Source organism: Haliotis cracherodii, unplaced genomic scaffold (genome assembly GCF_022045235.1).
Source record: "Haliotis cracherodii isolate W230 unplaced genomic scaffold, xgHalCrac1.p SCAF_16, whole genome shotgun sequence".
In the NCBI taxonomy this organism is placed as follows: Eukaryota; Metazoa; Mollusca; class Gastropoda; order Lepetellida; family Haliotidae; genus Haliotis; species Haliotis cracherodii.
In genome coordinates, this window is record NW_027266271.1 from 17,508,268 (window position 1) to 17,533,111 (window position 24,844).

The following is a 24,844-nucleotide window of genomic DNA, read 5'->3' on the forward strand; positions in this document are numbered from 1 at the left end:
ATATTTTTATGAAGGATAACTATATTTCTGGGTCTAAATGTCCGTTCAGGTATTTTGTTTTCTGAGTGGGGTATCCATGTTAAACTGGATGGTATCTCAGTGGCAGTAGTATCTAGCACTATGAAACAAACACGTGGAGTCAAGTACAAGCAGCCACAGACACGTGCATACTTCCGTTACCCTGAGTATTATTTCCATACTGTTACGATCAGTGACGTCACAAGCTCCTAAACATTGCCAACTTAGCGCACAAGTTCTCTTGCTCGTGAGCTTGAAATCAGGCACCAGATAAAATACGGCATATTCAAAATCATGCGAGCGAACTGTTATGTATTAAAACGAATCACAATACCCTAAGTTATTATTTGTTTTGCTGGTAAATATGTTTCCTGAGTACAAAGACTGGGTGGGAAGTCCGATCCGGGATTCGAACCCACACTCTCAAAGTGTGGCACCTAATAGTCAGCAAAGTCAGCGATCTAACCACTCGATCCCGGCCTCAACCAAAAGAACCAAACCCAAACAAAAAATTACTAGAATTTGTACTTTACTAAGAAAGCGTAACCCGGAATATTGCCGAGTGCGGCCTTAAACAACAAACAGTTGTATTTTACTCTTACACCCAAAGAAAAATCTGAAAAAATTAGTTAGAACAATTTAAGTTTCAAACACACTAATCCATTAACTTTAAATTTAAGAAACAGACGTAAAATACCTTTTTCTGGTGTACATGTACTTGTAAAAGAGAATTTCCAAAGCATTGCGGTTTGTCAGCGAAGGTTGCATGTTTGATACATCTGAAATATTAAATCAACCGTATTTTGTGTGTAAAATTGGGGATATTATATATATATAATGTCGGATATTGCACACGTTTAGGATTTTATTAGTATACAAACACTGACAGTACAGTGGGGTGGCGTCACTAGAGGCTAGGCTAGTCGCTGACGACCCGGGTTCGATTATAATGAAAATAAAGAAATTGTGCTTAACTATTTGTGCTTATATGTGTAACCCAGAGGGTTAAACAAATTGTATTTTGCATGTGGTACCTTCAGAGTCGGGAATGAGAATATGGGACAAATTTCAGCTTAAATATTTATGTAATATAAAAGTAGAAAACAAATATTTTACGAAAACAAAACTAGTAATATGTTTTCACAACAATGATTTGCTGAAAAAAATTGTACTGATTCTAGGAATGTAAGCAAACGCAAGCAAACCAGTCTAGGACAGAGCGTATCTCCCCCCCGGAAGACAAACGTGAGTGAGTGAGTATGGTTTTACGCCGCTTTAAGCCATATTCCAGCAATATCACGGCGGGGGACACCAGAAATGGTCTTCACACATTGTACCCATGTCGGGAATCGAACCCGGGTCTTCGGCGTGACGAGCGAACGCTTTAACCACTAGGCTACCCGACCGCCCCAGTAAACTTGTAAGTTTGGATATGAGGCAATTAGGAGTTATGCTACATTTTTTCGACCGTGAAGATTCATGGTGGAATAGGTCTTCAGCAACCCATGCTTGCCCTGAAAGGCGATAAACGGGATAAGGTGGTCAAGCTCGCTAACTTGGTTGATGCATGTCATCGATCCCAATTGCGTGGATCGAAGCTCATGATATCAATCAATGGATTATCTGGTCCAGACTCGATTATTTACAGGCCAATGTCATATAGCTGGAATATTGCTGAGAGCGGCGTTAAACAACAGACAAACAAACTCCCTTTTTCAGATGATGATAACATACCTCTTTGCGTTATTTAAGAAATGAGTAAAACCTTTTGAAGTCATATGTCCAAAAAGTGGTCACATGTTCACGAATGCTACTTGAATTCAAAATTGTGCTCAACTTTAATAATAATGTCATGTCCTGTGGACCCACAAGCACCTTATCCTTTGTGGTACTTTCAATTGACGCTGGCTGGTGGTTCGATCCCCAGGTGGTTCAATTCCCAGGCCGTGTCATACCAAATCATAAAAGGGGCTAAACCAAAGACTGTCTGCCTCGTGGTGGGTATACTGTTAGTCTTGAGACCCTTGAGAAAAGTTTTAAAGAGGACTCCAACTCTAGAATAGAATGATTTAGCAAGTGTAGATTGCCTCAGCTCTAGGCCTGAAATTGGTGATTAGTCAGAGCTTCTTTTTGTTATTTTATTATGTTTATTTTGTAGATATATATATTTATCAAGATTAACTATATTTCTGGGTCTAAATGTCCGTTCAGGTATTCTGTTTTCTGAGTGGGGTATCCATGTTACACTGGATGGTATCTCAGTTGCAGTAGTATCTAGCACTATGAAACAAACACGTGGAGTCAAGTACAAGCAGCCACAGACACGTGCATACTTCCGTTACCCTGAGTATTATTTCCATACTGTTACGATCAGTGACGTCACAAGCTCCTAAACATTGCCAACTTAGCGCACAAGTTCTCTTGCTCGTGAGCTTGAAATCAGGCACCAGATAAAATACGGCATATTCAAAATCATGCGAGCGAACTGATATGTATTAAAACGAATCACAATACCCTAAGTTATTATTTGTTTTGCTGGTAAATATGTTTCCTGAGTACAAAGACTGGGTGGGAAGTCCGATCCGGGATTCGAACCCACACTCTCAAAGTGAGGCAACTAATAGTCAGCAAAGTCAGCGATCTAACCACTCGATCCCGGCCTCAACCAAAAGAACCAAACCCAAACAAAAAATTACTAGAATTTGTACTTTACTAAGAAAGCGTAACCCGGAATATTGCCGAGTGCGGCCTTAAACAACAAACAGTTGTACTTTACTCATACACCCAAAGAAAAATCTGAAAAAAAATAGTTATGAACAATTTAAGTTTCAAACACACTAATCCATTAACTTTAAATTTAAGAAACAGACGTAAAATACCCTTTTCTGGCGTACATGTACTTGTAAAAGAGAATTTCCAAAGCATTGCGGTTTATCAGCGAAGGTTGCAAGTTTGATACATCTGAAATGTTAAATCAACCGTATTTTGTGTGTAAAATTGGGGATATTATATATATAAAATGTCGGATATTGCACAAGTTTGGGATTTTATTAGTATACAAACACTGACAGTACAGTGGGGTGGCGTCACTGGAGGCTAGGCTAGTCGCTGACGGCCCGGGTTCGATTATAATGAAAATAAAGAAATTGTGCTTAACTATTTGTGCTTATATGTGTAACCCAGGGGGTAAAACAAATTGTATTTTGCATGTGGTACCTTCAGAGTCGGGAATGAGAATATGGGACAAATTCCAGCTTAAATATTTATGTAATATAAAAGTAGAAAACAAATATTTTACGAAAACAAAACTAGTAATATGTTTTCACAACAATGATTTGCTGAAAAAAATTGTACTGATTCTAGGAATGTAGGCAAACGCAAGCAAACCAGTCTAGGACAGAGCGTATCTCCCCCCCGGAAGACAAACGTGAGTGAGTGAGTATGGTTTTACGCCGCTTTAAGCCATATTCCAGCAATATCACGGCGGGGGACACCAGAAATGGTCTTCACACATTGTACCCATGTCGGGAATCGAACCCGGGTCTTCGGCGTGACGAGCGAACGCTTTAACCACTAGGCTACCCGACCGCCCCAGTAAACTTGTAAGTTTGGATATGAGGCAATTAGGAGTTATGCTACATTTTTTCGACCGTGAAGATTCATGGTGGAATAGGTCTTCAGCAACCCATGCTTGCCGTGAAAGGCGACTAACGGGATAAGGTGGTCAAGCTCGCTAACTTGGTTGATGCATGTCATCGATCCCAATTGCGTGGATCGAAGCTCATGATATCAATCAATGGATTATCTGGTCCAGACTCGATTATTTACAGGCCGATGTCATATAGCTGGAATATTGCTGAGTGCGGCGTTAAACAACAGACAAACAAACTCCCTTTTTCAGATGATGATAACACACCTCTTTGCGTTATTTAAGAAATGAGTAAAACCTTTTGAAGTCATATGTCCAAAAAGTGGTCACATGTTCACGAATGCTACTTGAATTCAAAATTGTGCTCAACTTTATTAATAATGTCATGTCCTGTGGACCCACAAGCACCTTATCCTTTGTGGTACTTTCAATTGACGCTGGCTGGTGGTTCGATCCCCAGGTGGTTCAATTCCCAGGCCATGTCATACCAAATAATAAATGGGGCTAAACCAAAGACTGTCTGCCTCGTGGTGGGTATACTGTTAGTCTTGAGACCCTTGAGAAAAGTTTTTATAGAGGACTCCAACTCTAGAATAGAATGATTTAGCAAGTGTAGATTGCCTCAGCTCTAGGCCTGAAATTGGTGATTAGTCAGAGCTCTTTTTTGTTATTTTATTATGTTTATTTTGTAGATATATATTTTTATAAAGGATAATTATATTTCTGGGTCTAAATGTCCGTTCAGGTATTCTGTTTTCTGAGTGGGGTATCCATGTTAAACTGGATGGTACCCAGTGGCAATAGTATCTAGCACTATGAAACAAACACGTGGAGTCAAGTACAAGCAGCCACAGACACGTGCATACCTCCGTTACCCTGAGTATTATTTCCATACTGTTACGATCAGTGACGTCACAAGCTCCTAAACATTGCCAACTTAGCCCACAAGTTCTCTTGCTCGTGAGCTTGAAATCAGGCACCAGATAAAATACGGCATATTCAAAATCATGCGAGCGAACTGTTATGTATTTAAACGAATCACAATACTCTAAGTTATTATTTGTTTTGCTGGTAAATATGTTTCCTGAGTACAAAGACTGGGTGGGAAGTCCGATCCGGGATTCGAACCCACACTCTCAAAGTGAGGCACCTAATAGTCAGCAAAGTCAGCGATCTAACCACTCGATCCCGGCCTCAACCAAAAGAACCAAACCCAAACAAAAAATTACTAGAATTTGTACTTTACTAAGAAAGCGTAACCCGGAATATTGCCGAGTGCGGCGTTAAACAACAAACAGTTGTACTTTACTCATACACCCAAAGAAAAATCTGAAAAAAATAGTTATGAACAATTTAAGTTTCAAACACACTAATCCATTAACTTTAAATTTAAGAAACAGACGTAAAATACCCTTTTCTGGCGTACATGTACTTGTAAAAGAGAATTTCCAAAGCATTGCGGTTTATCAGCGAAGGTTGCAAGTTTGATACATCTGAAATGTTAAATCAACCGTATTTTGTGTGTAAAATTGGGGATATTGTATATATAAAATGTCGGATATTGCACAAGTTTGGGATTTTATTAGTACAGTCGTGCCCCGCTTATACGGCCTTCAGATATCCGGAAACCTCGGTTCCCGGACGATTTTCATTCAAAACGAAATAATTACTATATAAATTTACCCGTATATCCGGAAATTCAGTTTCCGGAACCGGACGGTCATTTTCATACACAAAACACTGAAATGCACTCAAAATTGTCTCACTTATCCGGACAGTACACTTCCGCTGGTGGTAATATCTTTGATTCGTGAGAAGTCAATTAACCAGTGACACTGAGTTACGTTTGAGACGAGCTTGTTTATTGTACATGTAATCCCCTTCGATAAATATGGCGTCTGTGGAGGTCAGAGGTCAAAGTTGAACTTCATTACGTATTACGAGAACATTACGAGGCATTGTTTTATATCTAGGGATTAAGATACCCTTGTGTATTTTCTCCTAAACTAAGCCGGAAACAGCAATCAGCTGTACACACGTTTTCTTGGAATCGACCGGTGATTCGGTAAAGACACACCCAATGATATAACTTTATAGGATTTTTAATGCAAGGATCGACAACAATTGTATCTGAAACTATTTTTTTTTATCAGGAATAATATATTCCATTATTTTCTTAATTATATGCAGCCTTTACTAAACATATTTAAAATAATAATAACCCTAAGCGAAGCAGCTGATCGCTATTCTCGAGTATTATTTTTTACATGGAACCAGTCTGACCAGTCACCGTCAAGGCTCACGCGCACGTGATCGAGTGATCGCGAGAATTTCATGTTGACATAGAATCGTCAAACAAAAACAAATATGACTTTTAACGAGTCAAAGTATGTCATTTATGATATATGTATCCATTCTCTGTCAACTAAAGTTCGTTTCAAAGCGTCAATAGCGGTATTCTGACCGTGGTTGCTGTTGCTGTATACAAACACTGACAGTACAGTGGGGTGGCGTCACTGGAGGCTAGGCTAGTCGCTGACGACCCGGGTTCGATTATAATGAAAATAAAGAAATTGTGCTTAACTATTTGTGCTTATATGTGTAACCAAGGGGGTAAAACAAATTGTATTTTGCATGTGGTACCTTCAGAGTCGGGAATGAGAATATGGGACAAATTTCAGCTTAAATATTTATGTAATATAAAAGTAGAAAACAAATATTTTACGAAAACAAAACTAGTAATATGTTTTCACAACAATGATTTGCTGAAAAAAATTGTACTGATTCTAGGAATGTAGGCAAACGCAAGCAAACCAGTCTAGGACAGAGCGTATCTCCCCCCGGAAGACAAACGTGAGTGAGTGAGTATGGTTTTACGCCGCTTTAAGCAATATTCCAGCAATATCACGGCGGGGGACACACATTGTACCCATGTCGGGAATCGAACCCGGGTCTTCGGCGTGACGAGCGATCGCTTTAACCACTAAGCTACCCCACCGCCCCACAAACGTGTTTAATGTAATAATTTACAGTTGGGAATGACAAAGTAGACACAATTTATGGATAACAACTTTCCTGAAAAAAATTGTACTGATTCTAGGAATGTAGGCAAACGCAAGCAAACCAGTCTAGGTCAGAACGTATCTCCCCCCGGAAGACAAACGTGAGTGAGTGAGTATGGTTTTACGCCGCTTTAAGCAATATTCCAGCAATATCACGGCGGGGGACACCAGAAATGGTCTTCACACATTGTACCCATGTCGGGAATCGAACCCGGGTTTTCGGCGTGACGAGCGATCGCTTTAACCACTAGGCTACCCGACCGCCCCACAAACGTGTTTAATGTAATAATTTACAGTTGGGAATGACAAAGTAGACACAATTTATGGATAACAACTTATAATTACATGTTCAAGTTTATAATTCTAGGTCCCCCATGCTTGGAATAATTCTTTATAAAATCTATTCTTTTAATTTTATTCGGTTTATCATTCAAAATGAATTTAAAAAGAATATTCTGTTTAATTCATCTATAAAAGTCCTTGGTGGGTTAGGCAAGAATGAAAAGATGTGTACAATTCTTGGGAGTGCAAGAGTTGTAATGACTAGTTTTTCCAATTAATGTTAATTTTTTTCTTTAACGCCGCTTTAAGCAATATTCCAGCAATATCACGGCGGGGGACACCAGAAATGGTCTTCATACATTGTACCCATGTCGGGAATCGAACCCGGGTCTTCGGCGTGACGAGCGAATGCTTTAACCACTAGGCTACCCGACCGCCCCACAAACGTGTTTAATGTAATAATTTACAGTTGGGAATGACAAAGTAGACACAATTTATGGATAACAACTTATAATTACATGTTCAACTTATCATTTTAGGTCCCCCATGCTTGGAATAATTCTTTATAAAATCTATTCTTTTAATTTTATTCGGTTTATCATTCAAAATGAATTTAAAAAGAATATTCTGTTTAATTCATCTATAAAAGTCCTTGATGGGTTAGACAAGGATGAAAAGATGTGTACAATTCTTGGGAGTGCAAGAGTTGTAATGACTAGTTTTTCCAATTAATGTTAAATTTCTTCTTTAACGATTATGAAGTAATAGACACAGCTCTGCACATCACTAGTGCACCACTGATCACCTGATCCCAATAATTGGCAATGGAAAAATAATAACATAAATGGTTGTTATGTATTTTATTCACTGAAAATTACAAATTCAAGGTTATCCACAATCAGAAATTCAACCCTATTGGCTCATTTGTTCCGTGTCATTCTCTATTGCTGTTACACATATAATATAGATCCATAGACTAAAGTGAGACATTCCATTCAAAATAATCACTTGGCTGATATTTCGGTATGGCGTATCACGAAATTCTCTCTGCAATACTCAAGGCACCATCGACTGTTTTACGCTCAAGTATCCGCCTTATTCTAACTGTTTGCATTCTTGCATTAACAAGAGCAATATATCTTACTTACTTACTTATATTGGAGATTTAACGTGCGCTTTCCGACTGCAAGCGTATGTCGCACACGGGCCCGGCCAGGCCATTTAATGTGTTTCAAAAAAGGGGAAAAGTGAGTTTGTGCAACCCAGGAGGGGGCTTTAGGGGTTACTTATATAGTAATTTTGAAATTTTGAGATTTGGAAAGAATGCCAAGAGTGGGTATATATCTCCATTCTCTTATCATAAATATCCTGGGCCATTCGTTTCGAACCCGATTCATATGACATGGCGCTATAAATAGCCGTCCAATCGATTTACATCGATGAGATTGTGACGTCACTTCCGAAACGAAAGCGGTGGCGAATGGCATTCGTGACCCAACTCGTGTTATTCCGGGACAAGCCGAATCTTCTTGCAGTTTACGGAAAGGGGCGAGTGGTGACGAATGGGTATTTATCACCACAGAATGGCTAGTCAGTTTTTGCTGAATATCTCATCGAACAATATTTGATCCACCTTTAAGTTGAATTATTTATGGTTCGTGTGAAATGAAGTCAATGATTTTTACGCCATACTCGGCAGTATTGCAACTATATCTTGGCGATGTGGAAATAATCAAGTGCAGCTCAGCTAAACCAGTGGTTGATATCATGAGCAACGAGCTAGGGACTTGAGGTACGATGGCACAATCAGCTAGCTACGCATTGCAACCACCCGGTGCAGTTTATTTAAATTTTAGACACATATTGGGTGCGGGGGATACCGTATTTCTTCTACCCCCTTTTCCAATACACGCCGGCCTTTCATTGACACCGGGTCATAACCTCTGTCCCAACAAAAGAGGCTGGGTCTTTTATTTGATTAAATTAACCCCTTTCTCAAACTCACTGCATGTCCCTTCACTAAATTATGACCGTTTTCTGCAAATACACCCTTTGTATGACAATACAATCTGGGATTCGGTAAGGTAGTTTGCATTAAACAGAGTAGACGCCGGGTGAACGGCTTGCGCGAAATTAACAGGCGCCAGGGCCTCTAGTAGAATACGGTTGATATTCTGTAGTAATACGGTACATATTCTGTTCCGGAGTCCTCATGGGGGAGAGGATTTTGATGTGTAAAGGTCAATTGCCTCAACCCTATTTGATTGCAACAGACACAGATTAGAGTAGATCTATCCTAACATGTCGTCTGCCATCAGTATCAAAACATACCTCAACTGACGGGCAAAAGAAAGTTTACACTTGAAAACTTCAATGACCAAAATATTACAAACGTTATCAAAACGTTCCTTGGCTGATAACAGTCGCCGAAATACTGCCATCCTGAGGCTTGAACTACGATACCCGTATCAAATACATCACTATCGACTAACCAATTCCTGTTTGTTTCATTTTTAGACACCATCAAACATGGACGTATACTTTCTTTTGCCTGGCAGTTTATGTAGTAGCTATGGAAACGTAGAAGGGACATTATCGTATTGTCGCGCGTTGAAGCATTTTTTGTAAGGGCGACAATGTCCTTTCTAGGATTCCATAAGAAGCAGTAGTTTAACTCTAAACGTAATTACTGACTCAAGGCTGTGACCAGTTGTAAGGCGTTGATCCTGTTAGACGGCGAGGGGATTAAGCTTTACGCTCCTATCATCATGATTTGAGGTTATACAGTGCGTGCCAGCATCATATTGCAGGATGATGAAGTGATGCAGCTCTCAGACGTTAATTTTTGTTTGTTTGTTGTTTAACACCGCCCTCAGCAATATTCCAGCTAAATGACGGCGGTCTGTAAATAATCGAGTCTGTACCAGACAATCCAGTGATTGATATCATGAACATCGGTCCACTCAATCGGGATATGATTACATGCATTAACCAATTCAGCGAGCCTGACCACCCGATCAGACGTTAACCAAGGGTCAGGACAGACGAATCTAGGATTCGAACCAGCGGATTCTGGCACGGCAAGCACGCGTTGGCACAAACTACTGACCGCTCGAGTAAGATAAAATATATTTAGTGAGTTAAGGGGTCGTTGTGCATACCTTTATAGAGGAGAGTATAAAATACATTTTTTCTGATAAAGTTTTTTTTCAAATTTGGCAAGATGGGGCCTCAAGTTTACACACAACTTGCTGACTATACAGGAAATGTATTGTCCACTGGGTTTAATCATTTCCGAAATTTGTAGTAGTTTTTCAGAGGAATTTACTAAATATGACACGTCGCTTGTCAACAATGGCAATGATATTATGACCTTTAAACGGAGTTCTCTCACTGACAGGTGTTTAAATGAGCACGGGTATGGTGTTGACAAACCTAGAAACATAATCGGGGCGAACCGGGATTCGAACCCACAATCATAGGTTTCTGGCGTGCCCAAGGGACGCATCTCTGCACAGCGAATCGTGGCGCCTTAGACGACTGGGGCGCCTTAGACGTACCCCGTGTTTAGATGAAAAAAGATGTGAGTGTCGGGTGCTGCCGTCAGAGCAACGGATGCTCTTTTCTCTCACGCTTGGTGTCATCACTGATTCTTCCTCACTACTTTGACATCTACGCACTATGTAATCCGTTTAGGCAGATTCCCGAGACTGGTTATTCTCTGGCATTGATGTTTTCAATTTCATCAGAACATTCTCCACCCATGCCGTAAAGCGGGGTTATGCTCGGCAGTTCAATTACCGTATTCGACGTAATAAGCGATCAGGCCTCTCTCAAAATTAGAAATAGGGGGCTCTTATTAGAATTATTATTTTGGTGAAAAAAAAACAGAGTTGAAAGATAAATTTCGTGGTTTATGCTGACAGCCTGAAATGTTTATGTACGACAGATATATTTTTCTAGAATTTATTGCCCATAATTAAGGGTGCATATAACACACGAGTGCGTATTGTACGCGGATAAATAAGTCTTGTGAACATTGATAAATCGGAAGGAGTGCTGATTGGGATTGTTCACTAGCCAATATATTAGCAAATACCACCGGCGCTTATTAGAGCGGGGCGCTTATTACGTCGAATACGGTATTTGTTCAAGTTGTGCAAATACCATTGGGCCTGTCTGCTTACCCCCAGTTTCGTCTATCCAAACAGCTCCATACATAACACATTACATTAGACCTAAATCAGGCAACGTGAACTGCAGTATAGCATGTTTTAAAGTACGCCATCGAGCGATACCCAGAGACTGGAAGACCTACAGTAACACGTGACCTAAATACAGAAATTCTGCACACGTTACTGTGTTATAAGAACCAATTAAAACGTATACGTAGAAAAAAACGTGCGTGAAAAATACTGGGAAAACGTAAGATTCTGTTTTGAATAAAACATTGAGCGCTCGATGATACCTTTACGGTTACTGGCGTTGGCGTTTGAATGTCAGAGAACCACACAACAACAGGTACACGTACTCTAGTCCAGCTGGCCACGCCCTTAAATATATATACCTGATATCATCGCCAGTACTTTGTACTTGAAGACCTTTCGTTGTTTCATGTTCATTGATATAGAAGTTGTTGCCTTAACTTGAGCGAATGTGGTCTTACGCAGTTTTTAGAAATTCTAGCAATATCACAGGACACCTGAAAAGGACTTCACACACTGTATACACATGTTTGGAATGTAACCCGGGTCTTCCGCCTGACGAGCGAACGCTTTAACCACGAGGCTGCCAGCGCCCCGTTGCCTTGAAGGTGGAATGCGTACATGTCATAAATAATATCACAAGATAATGTTTATATGCATTTACTGAGGCCAGGAAAAGAATGTTTGGTAAATAACGAACAGGCCATGGGGCTTGGACTACTGGTGTTAATATACTGCTGGGCAATATGCCTAGTATATAAAAGCTACCCATTGTCATATTAATATTCCATTTGATGCCATTTGCGGATAATCAACAGGGTCTGTGCTTTTCATACACACTTTGTGACTTCTAAGTGAAAATGTTCAAGTTTGACATGTATAAAAATAGAGCCATTGGCACTGTAGCTCGACTGACGCAAAGGGACAGGTACGAGACACACGATAAGACGAAAAGAACAGGCTGATAAGGGCCCTTTCTTGGCCCACGAGACCTGCATATTTTACATTCAGCAAAACTTTTAGGAATTGTTACTAGATATGTTCACCAATCTCATTAAAATAGATCTTAGTTCTCGCTATCGCTAAACAAAGATCCGAGGCCATCCCATTACGGGTCACGTCAGAACGACCTTTCATCCAACCAATCAGAACGTCGCTTACCAGATCATGAAAGTGACAGACGGAATCATGCAACCTCGAAATATTTACGGGAGTTAACATTGCCCGAACGACAGTTACGGGTTTTATGATTATATCCATACAATCTAGGCCATCTATAAGCCATTCCAGAATGTTCTTTGTATCACTTTTACAATTTTTAATCGATAATACGTCAAAATATGTTTCGAAGCGTAGTCACCAGTATGAAACTAGTGTCGTAAAGCTCGAGAAAGCTGCCTTCAGATTGGCTAATGTCGATTTCTTGTCATTTCATTGATCGGTCAAAGTTCGCGAAAGGTCGTTCTGACGTGACTCCTAATGGGATGTCATCAGATCTCTGTTAAGCGGTAGCGAAAACTAAGATCTGATTTTAATGAAATTGATATGTTCATATGAATTAGAACTAGACTATTTTCATTTCAATAGCATGTTTCTGACTTAAGACATGACTAAATGTATTTAGAAGGATAAAATGAATGTGCCGGGGAGGCTGAATTTGGAGGTTTTAATGAAGCATAAATAATCTTTGGTTGATTTTTTCATAGATGCAAATAAATACATTACAAACAAATGTTAAAACATTCATCGCTTACACTGTCTCCCTAACTTCGAAAAACTGCCATTTTCACTCATTTTAGCCTCATAAGAAGTCCAAACTTTGCAAGTGTAAGAAATGAGTGAGTGAGTAAGGTTTTACGCCGCTTTTAGCCATATTCCAGCAGTATCTCGGCGGGGCCCACCAGAAATGGGCTTCACACATTGTACCTATGTCGGGAATCGAACCCGAGTATTCGGCGTAACGAGCGAACGCTTTAACCACTAGGCTATCCCACTGCTCTGTAAGAAAGAAAAAAAGCTAGATGTCAGTCATTTGAACATGTCTATTTTTTTATACCCATGTCATGATTTTTCGCAAGTTATATAGGCACCACAATTACAATCTGAAAATGATTTCTTCCCCTTAGATCCAACTCCAACCCTAGCCCCGAATTTGTCTTAGAGAAGAAATTGAAAAAGTAAAAATTATGTTCGAAAACGAACGACTCGCCACAACTTAAATTCATTAATTCACCAAGCCATTCTGGTCAGGTGAATTTGAATCCCGTGCAGTCTCATCTTGTTTTTTTATGTCCTCGGGAATGTATCACAGTTGATTTAACGAGTTCCTTTGAAATATCACGCACAGTTCAAAGGGTTCGTGGATCACGTAACGGGTCGGGTAAACTGGAATGACTGTAATCCATGTTAATTGCCTGAATACAACAGTACATATCGATGAAAGAGCAATATATTATGTATTTGCTTCTTTTGCGAGGACTTTATCACCATCGTTTATCGGAAAATCCCTAAAACCACACGAAGATATGAAAGTTGTGTCCCTTGACACGAATTTACTTCCTGTAGTTGTCTCCCATTGTCACACTACACGCTCCATGACAGCGCGTGACACCTTCGTCATCCTCCATGTATAGTACTTCCGCCAATGGATAACCCTGTGAGGAGCTTGGTCAGGACACTGATGTGTTTTGGTGGGAGTCCAAATCTAACCAAAAGACTCCTGATTTGTCCCTGCCCCTCGTGCGGGTCGGTGGGGCCTGGGGCTGACGGCGGGGGTGGAAGGAAAACTGAGGGCGGAGCTTGAACGCCGCGTCTGTGAAAATAAGATAATAAAAATTAAATATGATACTCATTAATCACAAATAATGCATTTAACAAACAGAGAATCGCACTCAAGATTTGTTGTTGTTTACTTGTTCGTGGGAACATTGGGGTCTAGGAGACTGCATTAAGCCCTGAAGAGTTGCGTGCCCTGACCGTACCGGGATCCGCAGACCTGACATAAATATGTGCTCATGAGTTCACGAAAATGGAGACAATCTACGACCTTTGTCCTTTGTACATTCTTCCAGCATTAAACTGTCACGCCTTTAAATAATTGAAATAATGTCCAAAGCGTCGTAAAACATCCATTTATTTGTTGATACGCGTCACCAGCTGGAAGAAGAATCTAACCTGACAGCACGTTTTCCTCTTAACACTCATACATCCCAGAGTTCACAATAGAGTGCACAGCTCATCTCGACAGAACACGAATTCGAAAGCAGTGCTATGCAAATCTAAAAGTAAGAGTTTGGCGGTACCGGACTTTGAGTTCGACACAACCTGGGATTCGACACATCGTAGTTCGAGATAACCGTAAATCTGTAAATATCTTAATCTTTTTAGTTTCATCGATTAGCCGGTAAAAGTTTATTTTCTTAGCTCTGAAAGAATATATTTCAGTACTATGATTTTGTTTTGGATAATAACGAACCTTCATGAGCCTGGACAAGATTGGACATGTCAAGTATTAATTACATACGTGATGATAGTCAATCTCATTTAAATCAGACCTTAGTTGTCGCTACCGCTAAACAAAGCAATATCATTAAAATCAGACCTTAGTTCTCGCTACCGCTAAACAAAGATCTGAAGACATCCCATTAGGGGTCACGTCAGAACGACCTTTCAGCCGATCAATCAGTGCGTCGCTTACCAGATTATGAAAGTGACAGTCGGAATGTGATTTCTAATCATGCAATCTCGAAAACTTTAACACGGGGTATTCCGAACGACAGTTACGGGTTTAACGACTGAATCCTTACAATCTAGACCATGTATTAGGCATTCCAGAATGTCTTTTTGTTCAGGTTTCAAATTTGTAATCGAGAATTTTGTCAAAATATGTTTCGAAGCGTAGTCGCCAATTTGATATTTGTGCCGTGAGGCACGAGAAAGCTGCCTTCTGATTAGTCATTCCATTGGTCGGTCAAAGTTCGCGAAAGGTCTGACGTGACCCGTAATGGGATGTCCTCAGATCTTTGTTTAGCGGTAGCGAGAACTAAGGTCTTGTTTTATTGCGATTGGATGATAGTTGACATGTGCCTTGGGTTAGTGGGGGAGGGTGTGGGGAAGGGGGAGGTGGTGGGAGAGTATTGCGGCTGGAATATTACATCCTTACAGCGCCCTCGGTTTCACCAACGTGGTACTTCGAGTTTCGGCCCGAATTAAGCCGACGCTGAAATACTGTTTCAAGTGGTATTAAACCCAAGTCATTCATATGTTACAAGATACAAATATGAAGCAAGTTTCCACGCCCTGTTCATTTAATAATTAATGTTTACACTGAGGAATGCGCCACTCTCTAAGTAGTAAGCCAGCATTACGTGTAGCAGGCGGGTATCACGGGAATGCTGCACTGGCGATACTGTACTTGTGGTAGGGACGTCGCGTATGCAAGATATAACCAGTCCAGACTTCTCGACCAACACTCATATGCTGTGAACCCTGGTGACCTCGGGGCATGTAGATAGAATCACTCAAACATGTTATCGTATCCCAATTGCTTAGATCGATGTTCATGATGTCAATCACTGGATTGTCTGGTCCAGACTCGATTATTTACAGATCGACTTCATACAGCCGGAATATTGCTGAGTGCAGCGTTAAACAACAAACAAACAAACAGAACTGGGACCCGCTGTTGAGGTTTATACTTCAATGAACTCACATACAGTGAAAGTGAATTCTTTGATTATTCCGACATTGGTGGTGGTGGTGGTGATGGTGGTGTGTGTGTGTGTGTGTGTGTGTGTGTGTGTGTGTGTGTGTGTGTGTGTGTGTGTGCTTGTAATAGTACGGACTAATGCCGATTTTATAGTGTTAGTCCACTGAGATACCATGCCGTAGTGTAAAATGAACGCACCCTTCAGACACAGTATACTGACTCCGAGCCGAACAGTCCTTGTTTTAGCCCCTTAATGTCGAGCGCCAGGCAGGGTAACAATAAGTACCATCTAATAACGTATTTTGGTATGACGCGGCCGGGGATCGAACCCCGACCTTCCGCTCTCTGGGCGGACGCTCTACCACTACACCACGGAGGCGGTCGGTTTCAGGAATTTTGCAGAACAACACTGAGATGTTTCACCCTTACAGAAACAACACAGTACTTGACACGAATATTTATTGAGTTTTCCAAGACATCGAAAGCTCATATCGATAATTAATTCAATAAGGTTCAATAAGGGGGCACGGGTGGCCCAGTCGTCTAAGGCGCCGCGATGCGCTGTGCAGAGTTGCGTCCCTTGAGCACGAATCCCGGTTCGACCCGATTATGCTTCATGGTTTGTCAGCACCATACCCGTGCTCGTGGGTTTCACCGAAGTGGTAAACGTCTGAGACCTGAATCACTTCGGGCTTTTTTCCCACATTAAGCTGACACGCCATGATATAACTGGAATACTATTAAAATCGGCGTTAAACCCAACTCACTCACTCACTTAGTTCAATAACATAAGGATATACAAAAAGCCGTTAATATTTTATACGTATTCCAGAATGACATCAACATAATCATTTCAAACAGAGGTACCTTAAACATTATGTGGAGGACATCTCCAAATGCCACAAATCAGTGACCAAAATGATTCAATTCCTTATTTAAACTGTACCATATGCTCCTATGTATTTTCATGTGTCTGTGACGGGTGCCACCGGTGGGGCAGGGTACGCTCACTGTTTCGCGAACACCAGTATCCTCACTATTTTATCATGACTCGTGAGCACGCGCTGATGATCGAGGTGGAATCGTACAATGATTATGGAACAATCTCATTAAAATCAGACCGCTATCGCTAAACAAAGATCTGAGGCCATCCCATTACGGGTCACGTCAGAACGACCTTTCATCCAACCAATCAGAGCGTCGCTTACCTGATCGTGAAAGTGACAGTCGGAATGTGTTTTCTGATCATGCAACCACGAAATATTCAACACGGGGTATTCCGAATGACAGTTTCGGGTTTTATGAGTATATCCATACAATCTAGGCCATCTATAAGCCATTCCAGAATGTCTTTCTTATCAGTTTTAACATTTTCAATCGAGAATACGTCAAAATATGTTTCGGAAGTAGTCGCCAGTTTGAAACTAGTGTCGTAAAGCTCGAGAAAGCTGCCTTCTGATTGGCTAATGTCGATTTCTTGTCAGTCATTTCATTGGTCGGTCAAAATTAACGAAAGGTCGTTCTGACGTGACCCGTAATGGAATGTCCTCAGATCTTCGTTTAGCGGTAGCGAAAACTAAGATCTGGTTTTAATGAGATTAATTATGGAAAGTTGTGTCGCTTTTGTTTCCAAGGCCGCGTGTTATCCCCATAGGTATTATCGATGCATATCAACGACCATACGTCAAGGAATTAAAATACACTCGGAACCAATGTATGTGCTCATTAGAGAAACTAACACCAGTACCCACGTCTTTCTTCTTATCAACAATTGTATATCAAATAACTGTTTCATATATTTTCATGGGCGGTGGTTAAACGTTCGCTGGAATGACGTAGACCCGGGTTCGATTCCCACATGGGCTTCACACACCATTTCTGGTGTCCTCCGCCATGATATGCTGGAATATTGCTAAAAGCGTAAACCTATACTCACTCACTTATTTACATAACACTATGTTCAAATTGGTCTTTATTAGAACATGTAACTTCACACGCCTCAACAAGAACACGCACATCCGTCGTATGTATCTAATTTATAATGCATGACTTCAACTTTAAAACACCGAGATCAACACAGCCGATACTAGAGACTATTCCGTGCTCAAACTGATCATATCATTCCAACACGCAATGCTGTTTCAAACATTTTAAAGTTTGCTCCAAATGCCTTCAAACCTATTAACCCAATGATCTTTCTCTATTATCACAAGTAACATAGTTTAAACACGTTGTTACCGTAATGGAAATATATATAAATTTTGATAGGGATATCAGGGCCCGTTTGCACAAAACGATCTTAGTGGTAAGACTATTGTAAGCCTATGTTAAAGTATGAGAAGATCATCTTAGCGCTAAGATCGCTTTGTGCAAGTGAGCCCAGATATGCCATTATAGTCAGATATTCACTTGACATATTATAATCAATTTTTGTGTATAAAAGGTAAAAGGTCCCAGTCAAAAGCGGAGTAGTATATGCACGTTTTTTCGCAGTCTACGTGTTCTTGTGATCACTTTGTATTCATTTTTACCAAATAATTCAATAAAAATACACGTACAGTGATGGCGACACTGATTGAAATCTACACCTCGCTGGTTTCATTTGATTCCCATGAGATTGGTAGGGTTCATTCATTACAAAGCACTGGTAGTTTATTCAGGTAGCACTAAGCAAATGACGGACGTTGACATATTCCCCGTGTAGAGTGAGTAACGTTGATTGCATGTATTTTGCAACACTGTGGACATATAATGTAGATTTAAAAAAATAATTATAATTTGTTTATTTATCCAAAGCATCTTCACGGTTTTGCATAACAATATATTCATGCAAATAGAATATGACAGCTTTACCAAAGCTTATTAAAAAAATCTCCATTAAAATGATAGATGATTTGCATATAGTTATATTATAAACCTCAGTGAGCTACTTCTGAATACATAGAAAATGGTGGATATCTATCATTTCTAAAGTTGAAAATGATTCGGGTTTTTTAAATCACAAAATATTCAGAGACACTCTTCTGTCACCTACACCATGTGCGAGCCAGACATGCCACAAGCCGTATTTAAATAACAGTAGTCTTACAGAAGGAACCAAGTTTACGGCCCCTGCCTCGGCTAGTGTTTTCAGCAAATCATAACAATTTCTGGAGTATCTAGTTAATGGTTGTCTGATAGACGGAACTCAACTGTGGGCATTTATGAACAGTATGAAGCGACCACAATCTGCTAATACAACTTCACTTGTTGCTTTTTAACCTGTGTGCAATAGAAATTCGCACGTTAGGTAGATTTAAAAAATAATTATGATTTGTTTATTTATCCAAAGCATCTGCACGGTTTTTGCATAACAATGTATTCATGCAAATAAAATATAACAGCTTATGAAATAATCTCCATTAAAATTGATGTCCATATTCTTATTTTATAAACGTCAGTGAGCTACTTCTGAATACACAGAATATTGGTGGATATCTATTATTTTTAAAGTTGAAAATGATTCGTTTTGACAAAATGATGACAAGATTTAAAAGATTCTTGTCTTTTTTTGTTTAGATTGAATGGTATATACGTTAAATTCTGTGATTAATATTGATTTGGTATAATACACAACAAGCGAGGAAATATATATTGTTAGAAATTACAAGAGGGAAAGGTGGTCCAGTGGTCTAAAGCACCATAATGAACTGTGACAAACTGTGTCGGGTAGGAGTACCAGAAACCTATGGTCGTGGGTTCGAGTCCAAGATCCGACAAGACCATGTTTCTAGGTGTTTCAGCACCATTGACCTGCTCGTGGACGTCTGAGGTCTGCGGCAAGCTGACAGGCTGTGATATGTTCAAATAAATAAAAACAACAAAACCCTTTCCAAAGTCCTAAGAAATCGCCGACAAAAGCAGTGTCGATTATACGATTCCGATTATATCATGTTAATGTTTATGGTGAGGTGAGGTGAGGTGAGGTGAGGTCAGGTGAGGTGAAATTGGGTTTAACGTCGCGTCCAAGATTATTGCACTTATATAGCGACGTGCACGTACGTGTGTGTGTTTGTGTGGCTGCTTGTGCTAGTCCGGACCGATGCCGATCTATAGTGCTAGTCCACTGAGATACCATGCTGCAGTTTTAACAAGAATACCCCACTCAGACTCCGAGCCGACCAGTCCTTGTTTTCGCCCCTTAATGCCGAGCGCCAGTCAGGGTAACAACAAGTACCATCTTTTAACGTCTTTTGGTATGACGCGGGCGGGGATTGAACCCCGGACCTTCCCCTCTCCGGGCGGACGCTTTACCACTAGACCACGGAGGCGGTCGTTTATGTTTATGACTCACTATGAAATAGTGATGACACCTGATTTTCGCGGAAAGGTGAGCCTATTATAGCTACTGTACGTTAAACCAAACTCACTCAGTGTTGGGAGGGGCGAGTTCTGTGCCTTGACAATGTTTTGGCCATAGTAATCGTGTAACTGTTTTGAAAGTACATCGCCTATGAGTTATAGACAGAGAGACAGAGACAGAAACAGTTGTCTCTCTCTGATTTGTATATATAAGATAGCTACGCAATAAATTGCGTGAACGAAAATTAAGAACGAAGCGTGGTTTTTTTCATGATGAAACATTGTTCAAAGCGGAAGAGATGTGACAATCGGGAGTCGGTATTGGGAGAAAAGATACAGGTAATCGACGTAAGGATTGTGAGAATATGCGGGAAATACCCACCTGTGCTTAAATGTACTTGTCCGACATTGCCGAGGTCCCTCTATTGAGGGAGTCATCGTTATTTGAATACTGGTAAATATTGTTAAAGCTTGTACAATTTATCGCCATCCTTAAAAGAGGCTATACATAATGTTGATACCTCATATAATAAATATACGACGAGTGGGAGTTGTTTATCGTACAATAAAACCCTGCAGGTAGAAAAATACACTCAAGGCTGCGCTCCTCGTGGTTTATTCTCCAAGCAGTGTTTTTATTGAAAAATAAACAACTCCCACTCGTCGTTTATTTCTTAAATGTGGCCAAAAGGCTAATCATATACACAATGGCATTGTACAAGTTAGAGGGCAACCTTGAACATGAATTTCATAACAGATTTGATTGACTTCTGGCCCTCATGAGAAATATGCCACACAATAACACGGACAAGTTAAATAACATGCTCGCATTTTCGGTTTGGAGTATATGATACAGCTTTTCTCGAGATTGTCCTTTTCTAAAGTACTGTTGCATGCAACCATTTCTTTAACTTGAGTGAGTATGGTTTTACGCCGCTTTTAGGAATTATTCAGCAATATCACGGCGGGGAACACCAGAAATGGGCTTCACACATTGTACCTATGTCGGGAATCGAACCTGGGTCTTCGGCGTGACGAGCGAACGCTTTAACCACTAGGCTACCCGACCGCTTCTGTAACTTGAACATTCTGGACATATTAATAGTACGTGATATTCGAGGGCGGTTACAGTATTGACAGAATGTATTTTCAGTTTTCGTGCTTTTGAAAATCTATCTGCTCTAATGTTAAAAGAATCCTTATTTCGTTAAGACTTGGCGGAGGTGCACTGCTTTTACTGATATAAGATATGTCCAGATGCAAAAGAACTTTTGAATTCAGAAAAATTATGTCCACAATTTGAGGCTTGTACACTCATGAACCATTCTTGCTGATATTTATCTTTACACCTTCGTTTCAAAATATTCAGAAACTCCCTTCTGTCACCTACACCTTGTGCGGGCGAGACATGACGCAAGCCGTATTTGAATAACAGTAGTCTTACAGAAGGAACCAAGTTTACGCCCCCTGCCTCGGCTAGTGTTTTCAGCAAGTCATAACAATTTCTGGAGTATCTTGTTAATGGTTGTCTGATAGGCCTTATCCAATATGAAAGACCTCTGCTGTGGGCATTTATGAAAAGTAGGAAGCGACCACAATCTGCTAATACAACTTATTGTTGCTTTTTAACCTGTGTGAAATAGAAATTTGCAGAATTTTGTGTTGACTTTTTCAACTGCCAAACTGTATTTGTACGTCACAGTTCTGATCCATATAACATGATCGTCCCATCAACATCAAACAGTTTGAATAAAGATGCAATTGGCATTTTTGTAATGACATGTGAAGCTCTTTCACCCATTCGTCACCACTCGCCCCTTTCCGTCACCTGCAAGAAGACTCGTCCCCCTATCGATGAATGTTATGGGCGAAAATACAAGCCAATCAGAATGCGCGTATGATTTCAAGTTCTTCGTCAAAGAATCCCTCAGATATAATTTTTAATTTTACATATGTCTTGCATATAAAAATATACCCAAGACTCAGTTAAATGTGTTCAATCATAGTGTATAATACCTTACGTCCCGAAGTTACGTCCCTTAAATTGCATCTGGAATATATATGACATATGGGAAATTTGCGTGAATCATTACGCAACAAGTTGACAATTGTTTTAGTTATGCCCGTTTGCGCTTAGACGGAACCTAGTCGCAAAAAATGGCCACGAGAGGGCCACGAGTCGCTATTCGGCTTGGTCACAAATGCTCTTTCACCCTGTATGCCAAGTGTCTCACAGGCTGTTGTGAATTATTTCTACACGAAACTACAATACCAAAATATTTGTAATACGATACAACCTCAACACGCTTCCATTGAGAAAGCATTTCTCACATCTTGATATCCCACCACCTTATTTTGGTCTAACCCGTATTAAGTTTTAATCCCAATTTTAGACAAAACTCATTTAGCGTATCAATTTTGCGCTTGGGAAGATTCACCGAGTCCGCAAAAATGGCTACATCATCAGGACATAGTAAGCTTGATAGATCTTGCATAGTTTCATCGATAAAAATACCTCTCGTTTCATTGGATGATATTTCATTAACTAGTTCTGTAATTAAAACAGAAAAAGGACGTGAGACAAAATGCAACCTTGTGAGTTAAAGTGCTGTAATATGTTTACGTTTAATACCAGATCACATATAAAGTTCCTAATGTATTGATGCTTCAAAATGAGCACAGAGAATGAATCAGGCAATCTATACCGATGCAATCTGTACCTAATTTGGAGTGAGTGAGTGAGTGAGTTGGGTTTAACGCCGCTTTTAACAGTATTCCAGTAATATCAGGGCGTGTCAGCTTAATGTGGGAGGAAAGCCCGAAGTGATGCAGGTCTCAGACGTTTACCACTTCGGTGAAACCCATGACCACGGGTATGGTGCTGACAAACCTAGAAACATAATAGGGGCGAATCAGGATTTGAACCCACAATCATAGGTTTCTGGAGTGCCCAAGGGACGCAACTCCTAATTTGGAAGGAAACCTAACAACTATTTATATGAGACTGTGAGCTATGTTCGCATGTGGTCGGAGGTGAAGCGAGACGAATCACTAACAGATGATCGTCATCTTGATTGTAGCAGTAATATTCCCATACACACATCTCAAATGTTACAATGACATGTCGAACCAGGTGAATCGTGGCAATATCCACATCGATCTTGTATCGATCTGAAACATTCTACAATATTGCGTCAAGCCCTTGGGACTTCAAGGTAACGAGACTCGCTGTATATGAGAACATAAATCAATCTCTTAGTCGAGCAGTATGGTCTGGTTATGTTATGTCATATCATACATAGGCGACGCCCCCTTTACAAATAATACATTTGGACGTATACTGGGGGAAAAGCTATATTCCCCAGTGTAGAATTTTAATCCATGAGGTGACTTACTTCATATTGATAAGTATAGTATTACTTACTTTTAACATAAGACAGTCGGGTAGCTTAGTGGTCAAGCGTTCGCGAAGACCCGGGTTCGATTCCCCCAATGGTACGACACAAAGCCCATTTCTGGGTTCAATACCTCTTTAAATAAACTGCAGGGCAAAAGAAAATATACTCCATGTTTGATGGTGGCTAGAATGAAATGAACAAGAAATGGTTATTCGAGGGTGATGTATTTGATACGGGTATCATAGTTGTGTTTGGTACCTTAAGCTTACAGTGTATCGGCGATTGTCTTCAGCCTAGTATGTTTTTGTAATGTTTGTAATATTTGGTCAAATCCGGTTTTCAAGTGTATAATTCTTTTGTCCTGTAGTTTAGTTATACACTGTCAGCTTAAGTTGGGCAAAAAGGCAATCTCATTAAAGTCAGATCTTAGTTCTCGCTACCGCTAAACAAAAGTCTGAGGACATCCCATTAGGGGTCACGTCAGAACAACCTTTCATCAGACCAATCAGAGCGTGGCTTACCAGATCATGAAAGTGACAATTGGAATGTGATTTCGATTCATGCAACCTATTTGCCATTCCAGAGTGTTCTTTTGTTCAGGTTTCATTTTTTTAATCGAGAATTTGTCAAAATATGTTTCGAAGCGTAGTCGCCGTAAAGCACGAGTAAGCTGCCCTCTGATTAGCTAATGTCGACTTCTTGTCAGTCCTTCCACTGGTCGGTCAAAATTCGCGCAAGGTCGGTCTGACGTGACCCGTATTGGGGTGTCCTCAGATCTTTGTTTAGCGATAGCGAGAACTATGATCTGATTTTAATTCGATTGGGCGAAAAGGCCAAAGTACCACAAGTCGAAGACGTATACCTCGTTTTTTAAAACCACAAGCGCGGGCAATGTGCATAATTCTAGCAGCGGCATCTGGTCTGATGTCACAGTTTGTGTACATGAGTTTTCCCAAGCCCCACACAACGTTATCTCGCACAGAACTGTGACGCGCTGCAATGAACACCCTCCCACAGACAGACTCCTGGTTGTACTTACGTTGCATCACCTTGGTGCTATTGTCTAGAGGATAACCCCAGGCACATGTCACGCATCATCGCGTGTAGCTATACTTCACATAATCAGATTAATTTCCATCAACGGGGATTATCATCTCTGTTAAAGAGAGTCCAATGTACGA

At 40.3% G+C, this 24,844-nt stretch overlaps 1 protein-coding gene across 1 annotated transcript in view; it reads right to left on the minus strand.

Annotated features, from left to right (window-relative positions):
- Positions 1-12,462: 12,462 nt before the first annotated feature.
- The window catches only part of LOC139463443 (uncharacterized), a 59,616-nt gene continuing 47,234 nt past the window's right edge, over positions 12,463-24,844 (minus strand). Inside the window, exon 2 of the mRNA XM_071244710.1 lies at positions 12,463-14,028. Within this exon, the coding sequence (XP_071100811.1) occupies positions 13,921-14,028 (108 nt within the window). The 3' untranslated portion in view covers positions 12,463-13,920. The remainder of the gene's footprint in view (positions 14,029-24,844) is intronic.